Below are 19,784 nucleotides of genomic sequence, written 5' to 3'. Positions count from 1 at the left end.
GATAGACAAAATACTTTCACTGAGATACCCAGGCTGGCTTGGAACTTGTGATCATCCTGCCTCATCCTTCCAAATAGATGGAATAACGTGGCATGGTTGGCTTTTATTTTTCTTTCATAGGATGTTTTTCTTATCTGTTCTCTTTAGGACTTCAGTTTCACTGAATTTTGCTTGCTCACGTTTCTTGTTCTTGACCCACATCCATCATTGATTCTTGTAAGATCATTCTTTAGGAGTATGTGTGTTTTATCCACTTTCACCGTCTCCACTTCCATTCTCCTTCCTACCTGTGCATTAAGTTGGCATGGTGGAGCACACCTGTAATCCCAGTACTTGGGAGGCTTAGATAGGAGGATCACTGGTTTGGGGCCAGCCCCAGCAACTCAGACCCTGTTTGAAAATCAGAAATCAAAGTTGGGGGTTTGGGGGCATAGCTTGGAGGTAGAACACCCAAGGTTCAATTCCCAGTAACACAAACACATGTGCACAAATACCCACTTTTGCATTTTAAGATACATATGTCCTTTTCAGTTCTCCATGTGTTTATATTTGTCAAGTTTTACTTATCTGTGTGTGCATGCATTTAATACACCTAAGTGGCATTGCACTGTAATATCTCAATGTGTTCATTCCATGTTGATACATACATATCTAATTGGCATATTTTACTTAAATGCTCTCCCAGAACTGTGCACTTAGACTGCTTTTTTTTTTTTCTGTTATCAAGGAGTTTCTTTGGGAAGTATGGCCAAAAATTGACTCACTTTGTTACACTGTGTAGGCTTACTTAGGTTTTGCCTACCACTCCCAAGAATGGCTGCAAAAGCCTACAGGAAAAAGTAACTTTCACAACATCCACATCATCACTGGATATCATCCAGCTTTCTAACTTTTGCCAGTTTGATGGTTATAAACTGATATACTGAAAATGTTTTAATATTAATTTTATCTGATTACAGTGAAGTTGGTCATATTCGGATAGCTCTTAATATTGAGGTTTTTTCCTTTGGCGAATTTCATATTTCTATGCTTTTGCTTATTTATTCTTGAGATTCTTTCAATTTGTCGGCTTTCTCTGTTTATTATAGGGGGACTTTTGCCTATTTGAGTCTTTAAAAAAACAAACCCTCATAATCTAGTACCTATGAACTCTGATTTTAATATCCTTTGAACAGAATCCTCCATTTTGATATGGTCAAATCTACTAACTGTAACCCTTTTTCTGTCTTTTAAAAAAGAAATCTTGTCAGGCATGGTGGTACATGCCTGTAATCTCAGTACTTAGGAGGTTGAAATAGGAGGCTTACAGGTTCAAGGCCAGCTTCAGCAACTTAGCAAGACTCTGTTTCAAAATAAAAAAAAAAAAATAGAGCTGAGGTATAGCTTGGCGGTAGAATGCCCCTGGGTTCAAATCCTCAGTATAAATAATAATAATAGTAATAATAATAAAATAGGGTTAGAAGTCTAGCTCAGAGGTAAAAGGCACCTGATTTCACTTCCCAGTACCAAAAGAAAGTAAGAAATATTTTCCTACATTGAAGACATATTCTTCATTTTTTCACTATTACTTCCTATATTTTCCCCTTTATGTTTAGATATTTGGGTTATACTCTTAAAAATAGTGTGAGGTAGGAATCCAACCTAATTTTTCTCTACAGTTAGCTAAATTTCTCAGTACCACTTATTAAATATTCTGTCTTTTCCACACTGATATCTGATGCCAACTTTGTCATACAGTAAGTTCCTATATATTCACAGATGTTTCTATGCTCTATGTTCACTCTGGATCTGTTTGTCTGATTCTACGTAATTAGCCTAGCAGTAGCTACTCCGGGTACTGGAGGTTGAACCCAGGGACATTCTACCTCTGAGCTACACCCCCAGCCCTATGTTTTCTGTTTTGTTTTGTTTTGTTGGTGGTACTGGGGTTCCTGGAAACCCTTCTACCTCCTGGCTACACTCCCAGACCTATTTTTTATTTTTATTTGGAAACAGGGTCTCTTAAGCCAGCATGGCTGACTTCGAACCTGCGCGATCCTCCTGTTTCCGCCTCCCAAGTGCGGGGATTAAGAACGTGCGCCACCACGCCGGGCTTATCCTTTATTTTTGAAACAGGGTCTTACTAAGTTTCAGAGGGCCTCACTAAGTAGCTGAGGCTGGCTGGGAACCTGTGATCCTCCTGTCTCAGCTTCCCAAGTACTGGATTACAGGTGTGCACCACCACGCCCGGCTATATCATATCCTAATCTCTAATATTGAAAATCATCTCCCTCCTTTATTCCTCTTTGTCACAATAGCTATGGTTTCACATTTTCTTCTCAAAAATTTTTGTTTTCCCCAGAAACCTTGCTATCTGTTCATTACGTTTAGTTATGTTTTTAATCTTTCTAAGTCCAAAACATTTTCTGTACATATCTACTTTTTATCCCTCAGTTCCTTGGTCTATACCAGTTGGTCTGTAGAGTGCTCTCCCTCTGAATTTTCTGATAGCTTTCTCACATCTACCTTTTTTTCCTTTATCCCTGTATTTCCTATAAACTGGAAATTATATCAGTAGTTTGATTCAATAAAGACTGAATGTCTTTGGCAAGAATCTCTCATAGGTGATGCTGTGTAGTTTATGGTATATGTGGGGTGCTATTAACGTTTTTAGAGTACATGCTGGTAGTATTTGCAGTAAAAGGTTTTTTTTTTTTTTTTTCCCCCTGAGAGAGAATAGTATCTGGATTGAATACCAGTTTATCTATTGTAAACTATTTGGCCATACATGGTAGCACATACCTATAATCTTAGTTAGTACTTGGGAAGCTAAGATGGGAGGATCACAGGTTCGAGGCCTGGCTCAGCAACTTAGTTAGACCTTGTTTCCAAACTAAAAAATAAAATAAATAGGGCTGGGGGTATAGCTCAGAGGTAGAAGGCCCTTGGATTCAATCCCAAATACCCCCTCAACACACAAATACACATAAATAAATAAATAAATAAATAAATAAATAAATAAATAAATAAGCAAGCTAGCTATTTGACTCGAGAGGCTTTAGCTGTCTCGGTAATTAAGAGATTCAGTTCTAGTGAGGCTAGAAGAGTTTAGGGGAGCAATAATCAAATATACTTTTAAAAAGAAGCCTAATATTATTGCTTTATTTTAGCTTATGGTAGTTATTTGAAAACCTTAAATAATGTAAAGATCTGTGAGATTATGTATACCAAATTAGGGCATGCTGATTAAGACTGGATTAAAGAGTTCAAATACCTAGGGAAATGAGCAGGGGGTCTGCTGTTCCTTCTTAGATAATATTACACTGTGTTTAGGAATTTATCATTTAAGTTTCCTAGTCAGAACTCTTGATCTCTTTTCCTTTCTTTGAGTTTTTTATTTCGAATCCATCTTCATCTCTTACTAGTAGAATTACCACTATTATGGAACCTTTATCTTTGGAAAATAAGGCTAAATGCATTTCATAATCCTTGAAACATATGCCTGAAGTGCCAGTATTAGTATCTAGTGTTTACTTATAGTTTGCCATGAAGAAAACAAGATACAGATAAAGACCCTGCTGTGGCTATCAAGCTTTGTGTATTTATTTATTTATTTATTTATTTATTTATTTATTTATTTATTTTGGTGGTACTGGGGTTCCTGGAAACCCTTCTACCTCTGGGCTACACTCCTAGACACCTATTTCTTTTTTATATTTTTATTTGGAAACAGGGTCTCTTAAGCCAGCGAGGCTGGCTTCGAAATGCGCGATCTTCCTGTCTCCGCCTCCCAAGCGCGGGGATTAAATTTGTGTTTTAATACAAGAACCCAAAGTAAACTGAGCCTGGTGGCTCACACTTGTAATCCCAGTACTTGGGAAGCTGAGACAGGAGGATTGAAGGTTCCAAGCCAGCCTCAACAACTTAGGCCCTTCGCAACTTAGTGAGACCCTGTTTCCAAGTAAGAAATAAAATTGGGGTAGGGGTGTAGCTGAGAGGTAGAATGTTCCTGGGTTAAATCCCCAGTGCCATATATACACACAAAGAACCCACAGTAAAAAATTGATTTTATATCACAACCCAGAAAAAATATTTTTCTTTTTACTATGAAATACTCCTTGAGTATTTATTTAAAATGTTCTTTAATTATAGAAATATAAAAGCTCTCCTAGAATTCTTGGTGTCTATTAAAAAAGTAATGTATGTTTTTCTCAAAACAAAAATTTTCTTTTTGTAGTCTATTAAAAAGAATTTTTAAAAAAGATACCACTAATAAAACCTCTCCTAATTTCTGTTTGCTGGTAGATGTGTGTGTGTGTGTGGGGGGGGTACTGGGGGTAGAACTCAGGGGCTTTCTGCCTTTGGGCTATACTCCCAGACCTACTTTATACTTTATTTGGAAACAGGGTCTCACTAAGTTGCTGAGAGCCTAAATAGCTGAGGCTCACTTCAAACCTGTGAGATCCTCCTCTCTCAGCCTCCCAAACTCTGGGATTACAAATTATCCCAGCATGCGTCACCACCCCCACCTCTGTTTACTGGTAGATTATAACCACTAGTTTTTGTCCAAGAATTTTTAGAGCAGAATCTCTCATATCTTTATCCCTGGAGTCATCACAGGCTAGATACTTAGATGTTTATTTATTTGTGTTTCCACTTGAAAAACTGGATAAAAGCCATCCTTTAAAACAGTAACAATGCGGGGCGTGGTGGTGCAGGCTTGTAATCCCCATAATCCCCGTGCTTGGGAGGCAGAGACAAGAGGATCATGCAGGTTCAAAGCCAGCTGCACTGGCTTAAGAGACCCTGTTTCCAAATTAAAAAAATATATATATAAAACAGTAACAACAACTAAATCTTACCATTTAAATTTTGAGAAAATACACGATGGAAATTGAAATTTAACAACTCATAAAATGTGTGCTTAACTTTTTTTTTTTTTTACAAAATGTAAATGACCAATATTAAAACCCTAATTTTATTTTATTTTATTTTATTTTATTTTTGAAGATTTAAAGAAGTTTATTAGAAAGATAGAAATACAGCCCCATGCCAAGATGGCATGAGGGGATGACTCGAATGAGTACACCCAAAACCCTAATTTTAAATACAGCTTTCAAAATATTTCATGTCAAATAAGGAATTCTTTTACTTAGATAATCTAAGAAAATAACTTTGTGTGTGTGTGTGTGTGTGTGTGTGTGTTGTGTAGTGTAACTACTGTTTTAACCATTTAACTACTGTTTTAACCATAATACCTGTTTAGGTATTATCAGTTATTCATTTTCCTTAGTCTCTATTAATAGGATAAGATACTTTGATTGTTGTGATAATTTATTATCTGAATTTTCTTTGACTAAGTACCAAAATAAGTTTGCTACTCAATATAAGTATTGATTTTGTTTTATTCCCTTTCATTTTCTTAAAACTTTTGGGTTTGGTTTTTTGGTTTGTATGTTTTTTTGTTTTTGTTTTTGTTTTTGTACTGGGAATTGAACCCAGAGGCATTCTACTTCCAAAATACATGCCCAGCCCTTTTTACTTTTTATTTTGAAAAATATTTTGAAAGAGAATCTTTCACCTGGCTAACTTTGAATGTTTTAAATCTGAAATTTAAGCTGGGCATGGTGGTACATGTTTGTAATCCCAGCATTCTGGAGGCTGAAACAGGAGGATGGTGGTTCATGGCCAGCCTCAGCTACTTAGTAAGGTCCTTTGCAACTCAGTGAGACCGTTTCAAAATAAAAAGAGTAAAAAATAGGGCCGGGGGTGTAGCTCGGAGGTAGAATGCACCCTGAGTTCCATTCCCATTACCGGGGGGAAAAAAAAATCTGAAATTTAGATTAAATATTTTCCATTTGTTGCCAGGTCATTTTCTTCCCCCTACAAGATAGCTTAATTTTTACAAAATTGCTCCAGAAAAAAGAACACTGGTTTCTTATGTTAATACTATGATGTTTTTATTTATTAATTTCATTTTAAAATATAATGCTCTTAATTTTATGGAAGAAAATATTTAAAATTCATTATCAGGAGAAAGCATAGGAAAGAAAGAAGTTATATTTAAGAGATTTAATATTTAAAGCAACGTCTTACAGAAGGACAAAAATATTATTTAATGTTAATATTCTAGGCTAGGAGCATTTCTATCCACAAGAGGGCACAGCTGTAATGTGGGATGTGTTGAGTACGCACCATTGCTGAGCAAAAGAGAACTCACAATTGTGGGTTACCCTAGAAGCCCTACATCCACTCCACTGTCTTCCACCAACACTGCTGCTCCCTTCATTCACTCTCCTCAGCCATCTACCTGTCCAGATCCTTCTTCGTGGCAATAGTCCCCTCTTGCCAGAGGCTTTCTTCTACTTGAAAAATAATTGGGCTGTGCCATACTCTGTCCTTGAGACTGTTAATCTTCAGTGGTTGACCCAGACTTAATGGTAGTTCTAAATCTGAGTGTATTCTTAAGGCCTTACAGTTTGAAAATGTCCTAGTTGTTTTTTCATAAGTCTAAAGGCAGCAATGTATTCATATCCTTGGAAGGCCATGGTCTTAGCTGGCAGGAAAGGTCTTCTTGATTGACTTTTGTCTTTTTTCCTAGAGAATTAAAGTCACAAACTCATTTTTACTTACATGATTAGTGAATGCCATGGTGTGAGTGTTTTTTTTATAGTTCATATTTTCCCCTTAGTTCTCAAAAAAGGAATATGTAGTATTTTTTGCTCTAAACTTCTAAAAGACTTAAATTCATTAACATACATATGTTTATGTGAATTCCTTTATTTTGTACTACTTAAACCTGTTTTAGGCTATTTCAGAGCTGTGGGTAAAGGTAATCTGATTGAATCAGTGTTCTTGCTAAATAAATTATATTTTAAATACTTGGCAAAGGTTACTTATTAATGGATTATGTTATTTTCAAATTCAATTTTGAAGTCATAATCCAGAAGTGAATGTTTTCTTAGATTTGAGAGTCTATGAGTTCAGTTTGGGTTTGGGTTTTTGTTTCCTGTTTTTACCTCCTAAAATGCATGGGTGTGTGTGTGTGTGTGTGTGTGTGTGTGTGTGTGTGTGTGTTGCTGGGGATGGAACCCAGAGGCTTTCTACCTTTAGGCTATACTCCCAGACCTATTTTCTGTTTTATTTGGAAACAGGGTCTCACTAAATTGCTTAGAATCTCACTAAGTAGCTGAGGCTGGCTTCGAACCTGTGTGATCCTCCTGTCTCAGCCTCCCAAGTGCGGGGATTACAAGTGTGCGCCACAATGCCTGGCCTTTTCTTAGGTGTTTTTTAGTATGAGAATAAAGTAGCATTGCCTTACTGAGTAATTACTACATTCTTTGATTTTTTTTTTTAGACTAATTGGGCTAAAATGTGGTAGTCACCAAATAATACTAGAATTCCCTTTTTTTTCTATTAACATTCCTCCGTTTGTAATGATAGTAATTTTCCTTTTCTAAGTCCCTTCTGTGCTGTACATTATTTACTATTGCAAGATAAGGTTGGTGGGCTAGATAATCGCTTAGAGTCTTGAGTCCTCTTCTCATCTCACTTTAAGCTATCTTTCACTGCAAAGAATATGGTTCAGAAATAGAGATTTTTGGCCGGGTGTGGTGTCGCACGCTTGTAATCCCCGAGCTTGGGAGGCGGAGACAGGAGGATCGCGCAGGTTCGAAGCCAGCTGCCCTGGCTTAAGAGACCTTGTTTCCAAATAAAAATATAAAATAGGTCTGGGAGTGTAGCCCAGAGGTAGAAGGGTTTCTAGGAACCCCAGTACCACCAAAAAATATAAATAAATAAATAAATAAATATAAAAATAAAGATGAGTATACAATTATCTATATCTTAAAAAAAGAAATGGAGATTTTTTAATTAACAAATTTAAAGTCATAATGATTTGTTTTGCCTCTGGCTAGGAAACCTTGATAATTTGGTAGCACCAACCTCTTTGTTATTTTTTTTTAACTTTATTTCAGAACTGGCTGGGTTAATGTATCTGTTTATGTATGTATAATTATTGTTTAGCCAGTTTCTGTAAAATATTTTTGGTTAACGTTTATTTTTGTGTGTTTGTGGTACTGGGGATTGAACCCAGGGGCATCAACTTCCAGGTTACATCCCTATCCCTTCTTGGAGGGGGGCAGGAGGGTCGCAGGGTCTGAGTATAGAACCCAGGGACATTCTACCTCCAAGCTATACCCCCAGCCCTAGTTTATTTATTTATTTTGAAACATGGTCTCAGTAGATTGCTGAGGCTGGCAGCAAACCTCTCGGCCTCCCAAGTACCAGGATTACAAGAGTGTGTCACCACACCCGGCTGACCCCATCCCTTTTTTTTTTTTTTTTCCGGTACTAGGAATGGAACCCAGGGGCATTCTACCGCCAAGCTATACCCGCAACCCTATTTTTCAATCAGTCTTTCTTTCTTTCTTTCTTTCTTTCTTTCTTTCTTTCTTTCTTTCTTTCTTTCTCTTTCTCTCTCTCTCTCTCTCTCTCTCTCTCTCTCTCTCTCTCTCTCTCTCTCTCATTTATGTGGTAGTAGAGATGGAACCCAGGGGCATTCTACCTCTGAGCTATACCCCCAGCCCTATTTTTTATTCTTTATTTTGCAACAGGGTCTCACTGAGTTGCAAAGGACCTCACTAATTAGCTGAGGCTGTCCATGAACTGCGATCCCCTGGTCTCAGCCTCCTGAATGCTGGGATTACAAGCATGTGCTATCATGCGCGGCTTGTCTTTTATTTTGAAATTGTGTCTTGCTAAGTTGTTGAGGCTGGCCTCGAAGCTGTGATCCTCATGCCTCAGCCTCCCAAGAACTAGGATTATAGAAATTTACCACCTGCATCATGGCTGGCTTGGCTAACATTTTTTTTTTTTTTATGTTACTGGGGATTGGACCCAGGAACGTTCTATCTCTGAACGACACCCCCAGCTGTATTTTTTTTATTATTTATATTAAAACAGGGTCTCACTAAGTTGTGGAGGGCTTGGCTGAGTTGCTGAGGCTGGCCTCAAACTTACAATCCTTCTGTCTCAGTCTCCCAAGTACAGGGACTATAAATGTGCACCACCAAGCCTGGCTTTGATTAATATTTTTTTGAACACAGCTTTAACCAAGTAAGGTTATTGAACTGGTTGAGTAGAATCATTAGTACTTGAAATCACCAGAAAGGGGGGAAAACATATTAAACTGGCAAAGGATTCTATAGTTCATCACAAGTAAGTAGGTTTATGGGAATTTTACAATTTTCCTCTCAGTCTCTCTAATATGTTTACGTGGAGAATTATTTTCCCAGGTATGAAATTAAGTATGTAATTCAAAGAATGCAGTTTCTTCTTTGAAAATCTTTAATAGGAAATCATTATGGTGCCTTCTGTATAAACATGTATTCGTGTTTATAGCACGAAAGGCGAGCAACAGTTACATGTTACTCTTTATTCCTGTATCAGCTGGAAGTCACACTGGGGAAACCTCACAATGAGAGTTGGACAAAAAAGTGAAGAAATGTAACCTAAGAGAAGCTAGGTGGAATTAGTATTCTTTTATTAGACACAAGACATTTTAGCTACTTCGAATTATACATACAGCACCCAGCACAATACCATCCACATGCGAACGAGGCTAGCTGTAGTTGATATTGTAATTGTTTGCGATAGGTTTAATCACAGCATTAGAAACGCTGATTAGATTTTTCTTGTCCTTTGAAGTTTAAGCAAAAATTAACCTTGTATCTCAGGAAATAAGCATTCTAGCTCTTTTTTTTCCCTTCTAATCCTATTGGTTATCAATAAAATTTGTTGTTGAGGACAAAAAGGATCATTAGTTTTGAGTCTCTGATTAAGATACAGTTCATCATACTATTTTTGTACATTTTGTTAGATTTCCAAACCCATTGTTTTTATTGCAGCATATACAAATATTTACCCTTAAATAATTTTAGGGGTCCAATGAATGTAACTATTCCCAAAACACAGGCTGTTAAATACTATTTATTTAATAGTTCCTATATAGCTAGGAACTTACTTTTACTTCATTTGACTGCTAAAAGAAGGGCTTTTAGCTCAGTATAAAATTTACTAGTTACGTAATATTGTACATTAAAGAATTGTTTTGAGATATTTGGGACTGGGGAAATTTATGGTAAAATTTAGCCAGAAGATGGCAGTGATGATCCTCCTATACTCCCTGCAATGGTAATCCAAAAGTTTTACAATGTCATAGCATGAGATGTGCATGTTCAGCTGCTGATATATAATATTAAAAGTTGAAAACTTAGGGAAAAGCATTTGCTATTTATTTTATATACTATGAAAAATGTGTATTTTTTATAAGAAGGGATTAAGAATATTTTGGGTGTCTGTATCTTTGTCTGTACACTTCAGTTTTTTCTGAATACTGGGGTAAGGAAGTTATCATAAGTCTTGCCTTATTTAACTTGCATGCATCACTTTATGTTATGCATCATGTATACAGAAGGCATGCTGTTTTATGGCCTGCTTGCATTTTTTCACCCAAATTGCTGGAAACTAATGGACATTTTAAAGGAGCCATTCCTTTAGCTATAGTCATTTCTCTGATTCGAGGGGAAATGAAATTATTTTAAATGTTAATTTTGAAAAAAACTTAGAAATTAGCATTTTAAAATCTTAAAAAACATTAAATAACTTAAGCATATTTTTTTAGAGTTTTGATTTTGGCAGCAATTGTAAATAATATTTATAATCTGGTGGTCTTGAATTGAGAAGTTAGAAAGGGGAGAAGGAATGTTCTCCTTTGAAAATTAGTGGCCACATTTGGTGATGGATGAGATGAAGATGCATCCTTCCATAATTTTGCCCCCTTTTTTAAAATATAAAATCAAAATGCATTTTGCCAAAGCAAGTGCATGAATCTTCAGCATGTGTTGTTAACGTTGTCTTTTCCCCTTTCTTTCTACTGTTCATTTTCATTCATGTATTTTGTTTTTTTGGTTTACCATTATTTTTTTCTTTTTTGTTAATTACTTCATGTTAAATTATTTTTGAAACGTCATAAGCTGAGCACCCTCTCCGTGTAGTAACAGCGGATACCTGTCTATTTCACTATTTAGTCCCTCCTCCTATGTCTCCATCTTCCAAATCTGTGAGCACACCAAGTGAAGCTGGAAGCCAAGACTCCGGAGATGGCGCCGTGGGATCTAGGTACAGTGATTTTCTTTTAATATTTTAATGATAGAATGCATTCAGTATCCAAATACCACCAGTGACTTAAAGGGATTCTAAATAATTCTGTTGGATTAATCTTAACATTTAAAAATCTAAATGGCATAGAAGTTATCTGTAAATTGAAGGATATTTGTAACAATATTTTAACGGTCACACTTTAGTACTAAATAATTAATTGATTTTATAATAATTAGTTTATATTAAAAATAGAATTGATGCGTTTAAATTGCTTCTTAAATATATTGTCTACTATGAATGTTTTGGTTATAAATAGGGTAAAACCTCTTTGTTGTGCTTAATTCTTCATTCAGCAATTGAAAATCTAAATAATTCTGTTAAGCAGCACAGTTTTGTTCTTTTAAGAGGCTAATTCTGCTAAGTAAGATAGAAAGTAATAATGCATAAAATATCAAGAGTAAGGAATAACAGCCAAGGAAATACTGAAAGTGTTTTTTCCAAGTTCTGGTGAATTTGCATCTTAATTGTAAAACTGTATTTTATGTTTGTTTTAGAATTCTGCATACATGTTGGGACTTGCTTTTCAAAAGTTCAGTATGATTTCAGTTTTCTCTCAAAGATCATATTGGGAAAAGTATTCTCTTTCTCTCTCTCTCTCTCTCTCTCTCTCTCTCTCTCTCTCTCTGTCATGCACATACCTGATAATTGCAAGTCTTTAACAGTATCAAGCTGACTTCTTATGGCAGCCAAAATGAGAAAACACAAGTAATAAAAGTCTGCTGCTGATTCTGAATCTCTTTTTTGGCTAGGAAGTTAAATATCCTCTTCAGAAAAATCACGTAACACACTGTGTGTGTGTGTGTGTGTGTGTGTGTGTGTGTGTGTGTGTGTGTGTGTGTTACAGGGGGTGGAACCCAGGGGCATTCTACCTCCAAGATGCCCCCACCCCTATTTTTTATTCTTTATTTTGAAACCAGGTCTCACTAGGTTGCAGAGGGCCTCACTAAGTGGCTGGGGCTATCTATGAACCCGTGACCCTCCTGTCTCAGCCTCCCAAGTACGGGGATTACGAGCTATGTACCACCACGCTCAGCTAACACACCTTTTTAATAAAATAAAACTTAGAAGTTTTACATTTTTTTGTGTCGAAACCCCTATGATTTAAATAGTGAATATATAAAAGAGAGGGAAAGAAAAATAAGCACGGGGACTAGGTGGTTCATGAAGTCAATACATTACCCAGTTCTTGAATTATTAGCATCTCATTAACCATTGAAAGGCACACACAGCTTGCTAGTTTGAATTTGAGATGTGCCTTCCAAAAATTGCAAGTCTAGCAATACTGATTTGGAGGTAAATAACATAACTCTTTGATTTATGAAAAATCAAACTTTATTTCTAGAAATAATTACCTTATAAATATTGTATATTATGAAGATAATTTAACCTAAATTCATTTTAGAACTAAATTTATTTTTCACACAAATACGTCAATATTCAGAGGCTGGGGATTTAGTTCAGCGCTAGAGTGCCTGCCTAGCACATACAAGTTCAGTCTTGAGCACTATGCAACAAGCAAGTATGCTACTTGTTACTTTAAATACCTAGTAAGCAACTGATACTTTCAAGTTAGGTGCTTTTTCTTTTCTTCCAGAACAAATATTACCATAGAAAAAATGGTTCCCAAAATTAAAAATTATTGAAATTAGACATTATTTTATGTGGTTATTATATGTACATTATAAGCTCATTGTTGCAGATTTTGAATAGAAGTAGATTGTTTCAACGTATTGTCAGCACATTTGCTTTTAAAAGTAATATGTAATTTTTTTTTAATTAATGTGAATTAAGCCATGTCCTCTTTAGTTTTATGGACAACCTAGAGTTTACTAGAGACCCTTTGGAATATTATAAATTGGTACAGAGAGTAAACACTGGTAAGAAAAATATTTGTGTGTAGAATAGATATGCATCAAATTGCTAATATTGCATCAAATAGTGTAGATTACCACAGAAAGTAAAATATTCCTGCCTTTGCTTTTGTAGAATGTACATTCTCATGATTTTTATTTCCAGTACTGGGAGTTGAACTCAAGGGCATTCTGCCTCCAAGCTACACCCCCACCCCTATTTTTTATTCTTTATTTTTGAAACAGGGTCTCACTAAGTTGCGGAGAGCCTCACAAAGTAACTGAGGCTAGCCATGAACCTGTGGCCTTCCTGCCTCAGCCTCCCAAGTACTGGGAATATTCTCATGATTATACCATTAAAGATACCATTCACTTTATTGCAGAGCTATAAGGATAGTATCTAACTTATGTTTAATGTAAAGAGATTTTTATGATAAATTGTAAAACGAGACATGTTATCTCTAGAGGTTTTTGTTATTTTTAGAGAATGAATACAAATTAGTTTTCTCTAAGTGTAATAGGAAAAATATTTTTTAAATAAGGTGATTTATATCTTTTAAATCTTAATACATATAGTCCTCCTTTGAGAGCATTAACTTTGAGACATTAATTCTCAAGAGGGCTGAGTATATTCATTTACATATATGCAACAGAAAAAAAACAACTATGGAGTTGGCCAGGTGTGGTGGCACACGCTTGTAATCCCCGCACTTGGGAGGCTAAAACAAGGAGGATCACACAGGTTCAAAGACAACAAGCCGGGCGTGGTGGCGCACGCTTGTAATCCCTGCGCTTGGGAGGCAGAGACAGGAGGATCACGCTGGTTCAGAGCCAGCCTCGCTGGCTTAAGAGACCCTGTTTCCACATAAAGTTAAAAAATAGGTCTGGGAGTGTAGCCCATGGGAGTGTAGCCCGGAGGTAGAAGGGCTTCCAGGAACCCCAGTACCAACAAAAAACAAAAAAACAAAAAAGACAACCTTAACTACTTAGTGAAGCTCTTAGCAACTTGGTGAGACCCTGTTCCCAAATAAAATCTAAAATAGATTTGGGAGTATAGCCCAGAGGTAGAAAGCCTCTGGGTTTCACCCCCAGTACCACCAAAAAAAAAAAAAAAAAATATCCAAAAAAACCCCACAAAAAAATCCCCTAAAACTATGGAGTCTACTAAATTATGTTCAGATTCCATAATGGAGAGATGATTAATATTGTAGGTAGTGAACGAATGTATTTCTAAATACTTGGCATTTAAAAAACAATACTCAGGCCAGGCGTGGTGGCACACGTTTGTAATCCCAGTACTTGGGAGGCTGAGATAGGATCACAAAAGTTCAAAGCCAGCCTCAACTACTTAGTGAGGCTCTCAGCAATTTAATGAGACCCTGTTCCCAAATAAAGTATAAAATAGGTCTGGGAGTATAGCCCCGAGGTAGAGAGCCCCAGGGTTCCACCCCCAGTGCTGCAAAAAAAAAAAAAAAAAAACAACAACAACCAAAAAAAAACTTCATGTCTGAAAATGAAACAATGAATTCATATTGAACAAGAATGATGATACTATAAGGATAAAGACAGTGAGAGGAAATATCACAGGGAAATGCATGAAGATGTGTAACACATAGGCATCTGTACACTCAACTTGACTAGTTGTCCAAGATGCTCTCAGATTAGCATACTCAAAGAGCAGATAAATTAGACATTACAAAATATGATATCTAAGCATGTCTAAACATTTCTAAATGTCAAGAATTTCTGTTGGGCCTGGTGGCAATTTGCAAACACAAGTATAAAGGCCGAGAGATTCCCACTAGACAAGGTATTGTACACCTGTAATCCCAGTACTTGGGAGGCTGAGACAAGATAACACTGCGGGTTCACAGCCAGCCTTAGCAGTTTAATGAGGCTCTCTGCAACTTAGTGAGATCCTGTTTCAAAATAAAATATAAAATAAGTTATAGCTCAGAGGTAGGATGCCCCTTGGCTCAATCCCCAATACAAAAAGAAAAAAAAAAAAGATTTCTCTAACTTTGCAGATTAGGAAATTGCATTTTATTAAGTTTCTCATTCACTTTCTCAGTCACTTCTGTTAGCTCTGAAATTTAGGCAGCAGTCATTCAAATGGGTAATCTGTGCTTGTTTCTTTCTTCATTTTTGATGTTTATTTCTAAGACTAATTTTATTGAATTTATACTTTAGTTGTCTAAAAATTCATTAAATAAGTATATCCTGTGTGTTATGCAATGCATTTTTAGTACTAGCTTTATTGTGAGTAAAGTTTTACTTTATTTTAGACTGAAATGACACCCTCAACAGGAGCTTTATGTTCCTCATACCAGCTAGAGCTCTTGTATAATGTAAAGGCTGTTGACAGAACATTCCTTAGAGAGCATCTCACAGCATCCCTTTGGGTTTAACAAAGCCCAAGTTTGTTGCTGTTCATTGCACAGTACAAAGTAGGTCTTCACTGTAGCTTCTTTTTTTCATTGCATACACACAACCCTGTTAAAAATCTAAGGTCTTTATATTTTTTAAATGAACGATTTCTCTACTTCATTTATTTCATCTGTTTGTTTTTTATTGATAAGTTATACAGGCAGATAAAGTAGGAAAATCATTTGATGTATTAACATTATAGCAACTAAAACTAGTTCTGCATTATAACTTACATAAGCAAGAAACAAATATATTTGACAAGAATGGTAGTACTAAATGTAGTGCTGTCCTTAACTTTCTTTTTTAGGAGCTCTGAGCATCGTATAGCTTGCTAACCTACAAGAATGCCAATATGATAAAGTACCTTTTGTTCTAATAATGACTAGATTTAGCTTAAGTGAAAATGACTCTGGATAAGATACCCAGTAAGCTTTCCTAAAACATCACAAATATTTAATTAGGATTGATACTCTCCAAGAGTTAGGACATTAAATATTTCTTCAGGGAAAAATCTATTTTTTTTCCCTAGAGACAGAAGTCTTTAGTTGTTTTCTAAAGCAGATGACATGTAAGCCCAAGGCAGTGCTTAACCCATAAATTACAGCAGGGTCACATTTTGGAAACTCTAGCTATTTTATATCCCAGTGGGATAGTCTTTGGTTTTCTTACCGAAAGGGTTATGTGTTGACTCATTTCCTTTACCAATATGACAATTTCCTGCACACATTTAATGCTTTGGGCAAGATTAGAATATGTTAAGTAAGATGCTTTCACTATTGTTTCCATTAGGAATCTCAATGTTTTAACTATTTTATAGCCTAGCTTGTTATCATCCATAAATAATTTGAGTTGTCTTCTTCAGCTGTTCTTGTCCATTGTTATGCAATCTAGTTTCCCATAATCTGAAAATACTTGTAGCTATTCTAGGTTATATACTTTCATCTTTACCCATATTGTGCTTATTGCATGCTCTCGAGTGTTGAGTGATACCTAACATTTTTTTTGTACTAACCAGAACATGTGGTTTTTAATTGTGAACAGTACTTTAGCTTTAGCTATTCATAGAATGTACTTGCTTGACTAACTTATGGCCTTTTTTACTAATGCTTCATGGTTGTCCTACAACCATTTAGGACGCTGCATTGGGATACAGATCCATCAGTTCTTCAACTTCACTCAGATTCCGATTTGGGGTATTGAATAGATTTATTACCTTCCCTATTTTATAATTAATTTGATTCTTTGTGAAACTGTCCTGATTTTATTTTGCTTAATATTGTAGTATATAGTAAAAATAAGAGTTTTTTTTGCTTTGTGTGACACCTCATTTATCCTGTATGGTTAATATAAGAAATATCCTGTGTAGGTGATTTTATTTAAGTCTACCTGTTTATGTGTAGATTCCTTGTATTATTTCTATATTTTATGTAAATTTTTCTAAGATGTACTAAAAAAAACTTCACATACTTTTTCTGATACATATTCTATATATACTTGAACCTTTTCTGGGTTACATAATATGAGTATTGACTAATTTTTCCTATGTTAAAATTCACTGATAAAATCTAAAGTTTTGAGATAAACATAAATGTTGGTTTTTACACTATAGCCTCAGGTTGCTGTTATTTATTGAGTCACTCATTTATTTATCCTAGGCTCCATACAAATTATGTTTTGTGCTGCTATTATTTTGTCCCTGACTTGGATAGCTCTTTTTTCCTGATAACTTTCAGTTTCTAAAACTTGTGACCATACATTTGGGACTGTATCTACAGCAAAAGTAAATAAATCTGGAATTAGGCATATTAAAAAAAAAAAGAAGAACATGTGAGCTTCTTTCACATTAACCAGAAGCCTTTCTATTGGGTGCCCTCAGGCTTCTCCTCCTCCCCCTCCCATTACTTCTTTATTTTCAGTAAAAGTGGCTTTTGGATAAGTGAGGTATTACCTTCTTGCCCTCCTCTTTCTATAAAATTCTAGAACACTTTGTTTAATGTTATGGCTTTTGACTATTAGACTGTATATACATTTCAGTTAGTAACTTGCTCTTAATACTGTTGGCTTGACTTTATTCCCAGATATATGAGTGATTTTCTATTTGTGAAGTTTGCATGTTAAAAATCAGAATATAAAGTTCTTATTAAAAATTTTGTTCTTAGAATATTCTTGATTACTTCAAATATACTTTAATTTTCTTGTTTAATTCTTTAAATATGTTTTTTTTTTAAAAAAGGAGGCTAAGATATTTCTAAAGTAGAAAACACATTAAAAACTTCTTATGGCCCATATGTTGTAGACTTTAGAACAAATTAATTTTTTAAATGTACTAATTTTATTTTATTCTTTAATACATAATTTTTGTTTATTTATTAAATAAAATTGAAAAATGTTTATATTTTGCAACATTATATTGCCAGTGACATATATATTTCAAGTACTCTACTTAATATTTTGGAAGTTGTAGCAGTGTCTTTGCTGTATATCTATTTACGATAGCTTCATAATTGAGAACTTCTTTGGCAGCTTTAAATACCTAGTTAAAATCCCCATATAGCTAATAAGAGAGTTTTCTTTGGTCCATTTTATTCTGTTGCAATTCACTCTATGTGAAAAAAAATGGCGTATTTCCTCCACTTACCAAAAATATATTACTTTAGTAGTTTTGTTATATTCAAAAAATATGTTTCTTTAGTCTAAGTGTAAAATGTCTAGATTTTAGTTTGTCCGCTATGAATCAAGGGCAGTATTGACCAGGTAGGGATTAGAGATTTAAAATTTTTAAGAAGTATAAAAAGGCCTTCAATAGAAACCCATTTTATAGTCTCAAAGCCAAAATTTCCAAATGGTGTGTGAAACTAAAGTGGTCTAAAGTGAGATCTGTGTTTCTGACTCTTCAAAAAAAAAAGTCCAGAATCATATTCCTTCTATAAGCAGTTCTTAAAATTAAGCTTATTCAGCAGTCTACTCTGAAATTCCTGTCCTCTTACTCTTATTACCCACACAGTTGATCTACAAAATAATATTATTTGCCTTTTTAGAGTGAAAAAAAATCAAATGAGTCAGATATATCTATTTTTGTTATCTACTAATGCTTTTGTTAAAGCCAATTGATTATTCATCTTACATTTCTTGAATAAAACTGGTTTAAGCTGGGCATGGTGGCGCATGCTTGTAATCCCAGCATTTGGGAGGCTGAGACAAGAGGATCGCAGTTTGTGGACAGCCTCAGCTACTTAGTGAGGCCTTTTGCAACTCAGTGAGACCTGGTTTCAAATAAAGAATAAAAAATAAGGCTGGGGGTGTAGCTTGGAGGTAGCATGGCCCTGGGTTCCATCCCTAGTACTGTAAAAACTGTAAACAAACAAAACTGGTTTAAATTAAAATGCTACATACATGAATGTTTAATGTTTAATTCTTCATTTTCAAAAATAACATGGTTTTGATTTAGGTAAAGTTATTACTTGTTTTATTTAAGAACATTTGTATTCACTTAATTTAGAAGAGGACCTATTAAACTTGGAATGGCCAAAATTACGCAAGTTGACTTTCCTCCTCGAGAAATCGTCACATATACCAAGGAAACTCAGACTCCAGTTATGGCTCAACCCAAAGAAGGTGACTATCCTTAATATGATTGCATTAAGACTCAATATGATTGTCATTAAGTAGATTATTTGGGATTTTTTCTTTCTTGTTTGTTTAATTTTGGGCATATTTTGTTCAGGAAACAAAATTAATGCTATATGGTTTTTGTATTTATACTTTATTTTTTAGAATTTTAAAACTTTTTCATGTAGAAGCTAACAATATAAGCTGTATATATAGTTTCTGTTTGACATTAATTTAAGTAAGTCTTCATTTGGTTTTGTATGTACTTAACAGCAGAAAAGCTTAAGAATGCTCTATTACTGTTGCTGAATATACTTCTTCACCAGAAGACATTGTGTCTCAAGTAAAGGGAGTCATGTAAATTATTTTCTGTATAGCATAATGTATTCTGATAGGCTCTCTTCATTATTCATACTAATTAACAAATCTAGACTGCATTCTTAAGCTTCCTCTTTTGTGATCTAAGGACTCTGCTGTATTGGTTATTTAGTAGACTTGAATCTGTGTGTAATTCAAAGAACTATGCACATTGTGTTGAATATGGAGTTCTTTGGTTCATAAGCCAGAAAGAGCCATTTTTAAGTTGAGAACTAATATTTTAAGTGTCATTAAATAATAATTCCAGCATGAAGTAATTTGATAGGGTTTTTTTTGGTTTTGGTGTTTACCAATGAGGTTAATTCACTCATGTCTTAC

At 35.0% G+C, this 19,784-nt stretch overlaps 1 protein-coding gene across 1 annotated transcript in view; it reads left to right on the top strand.

Annotated features, from left to right (window-relative positions):
- DYNC1I2 (dynein cytoplasmic 1 intermediate chain 2) overlaps positions 1-19,784 on the top strand; it is a gene marked incomplete at its 3' end in the record, with an annotated part of 65,161 nt that overhangs the window by 8,862 nt on the left and 36,515 nt on the right. Inside the window, exons 4-7 of the mRNA XM_080690172.1 lie at positions 10,363-10,380; positions 11,070-11,160; positions 16,613-16,672; positions 18,979-19,094. Coding sequence (XP_080546298.1) covers positions 10,363-10,380; positions 11,070-11,160; positions 16,613-16,672; positions 18,979-19,094 — 285 coding nt within the window. The remainder of the gene's footprint in view (positions 1-10,362; positions 10,381-11,069; positions 11,161-16,612; positions 16,673-18,978; positions 19,095-19,784) is intronic.

The sequence above is a fragment of the Muscardinus avellanarius genome, assembly GCF_963383645.1.
Source record: "Muscardinus avellanarius genome assembly, chromosome: 2".
Classification (NCBI taxonomy): domain Eukaryota; kingdom Metazoa; phylum Chordata; class Mammalia; order Rodentia; family Gliridae; genus Muscardinus; species Muscardinus avellanarius.
Note: the sequence above shows the minus strand (reverse complement) of the source record. Positions and strands in the feature narration are given on the sequence as shown.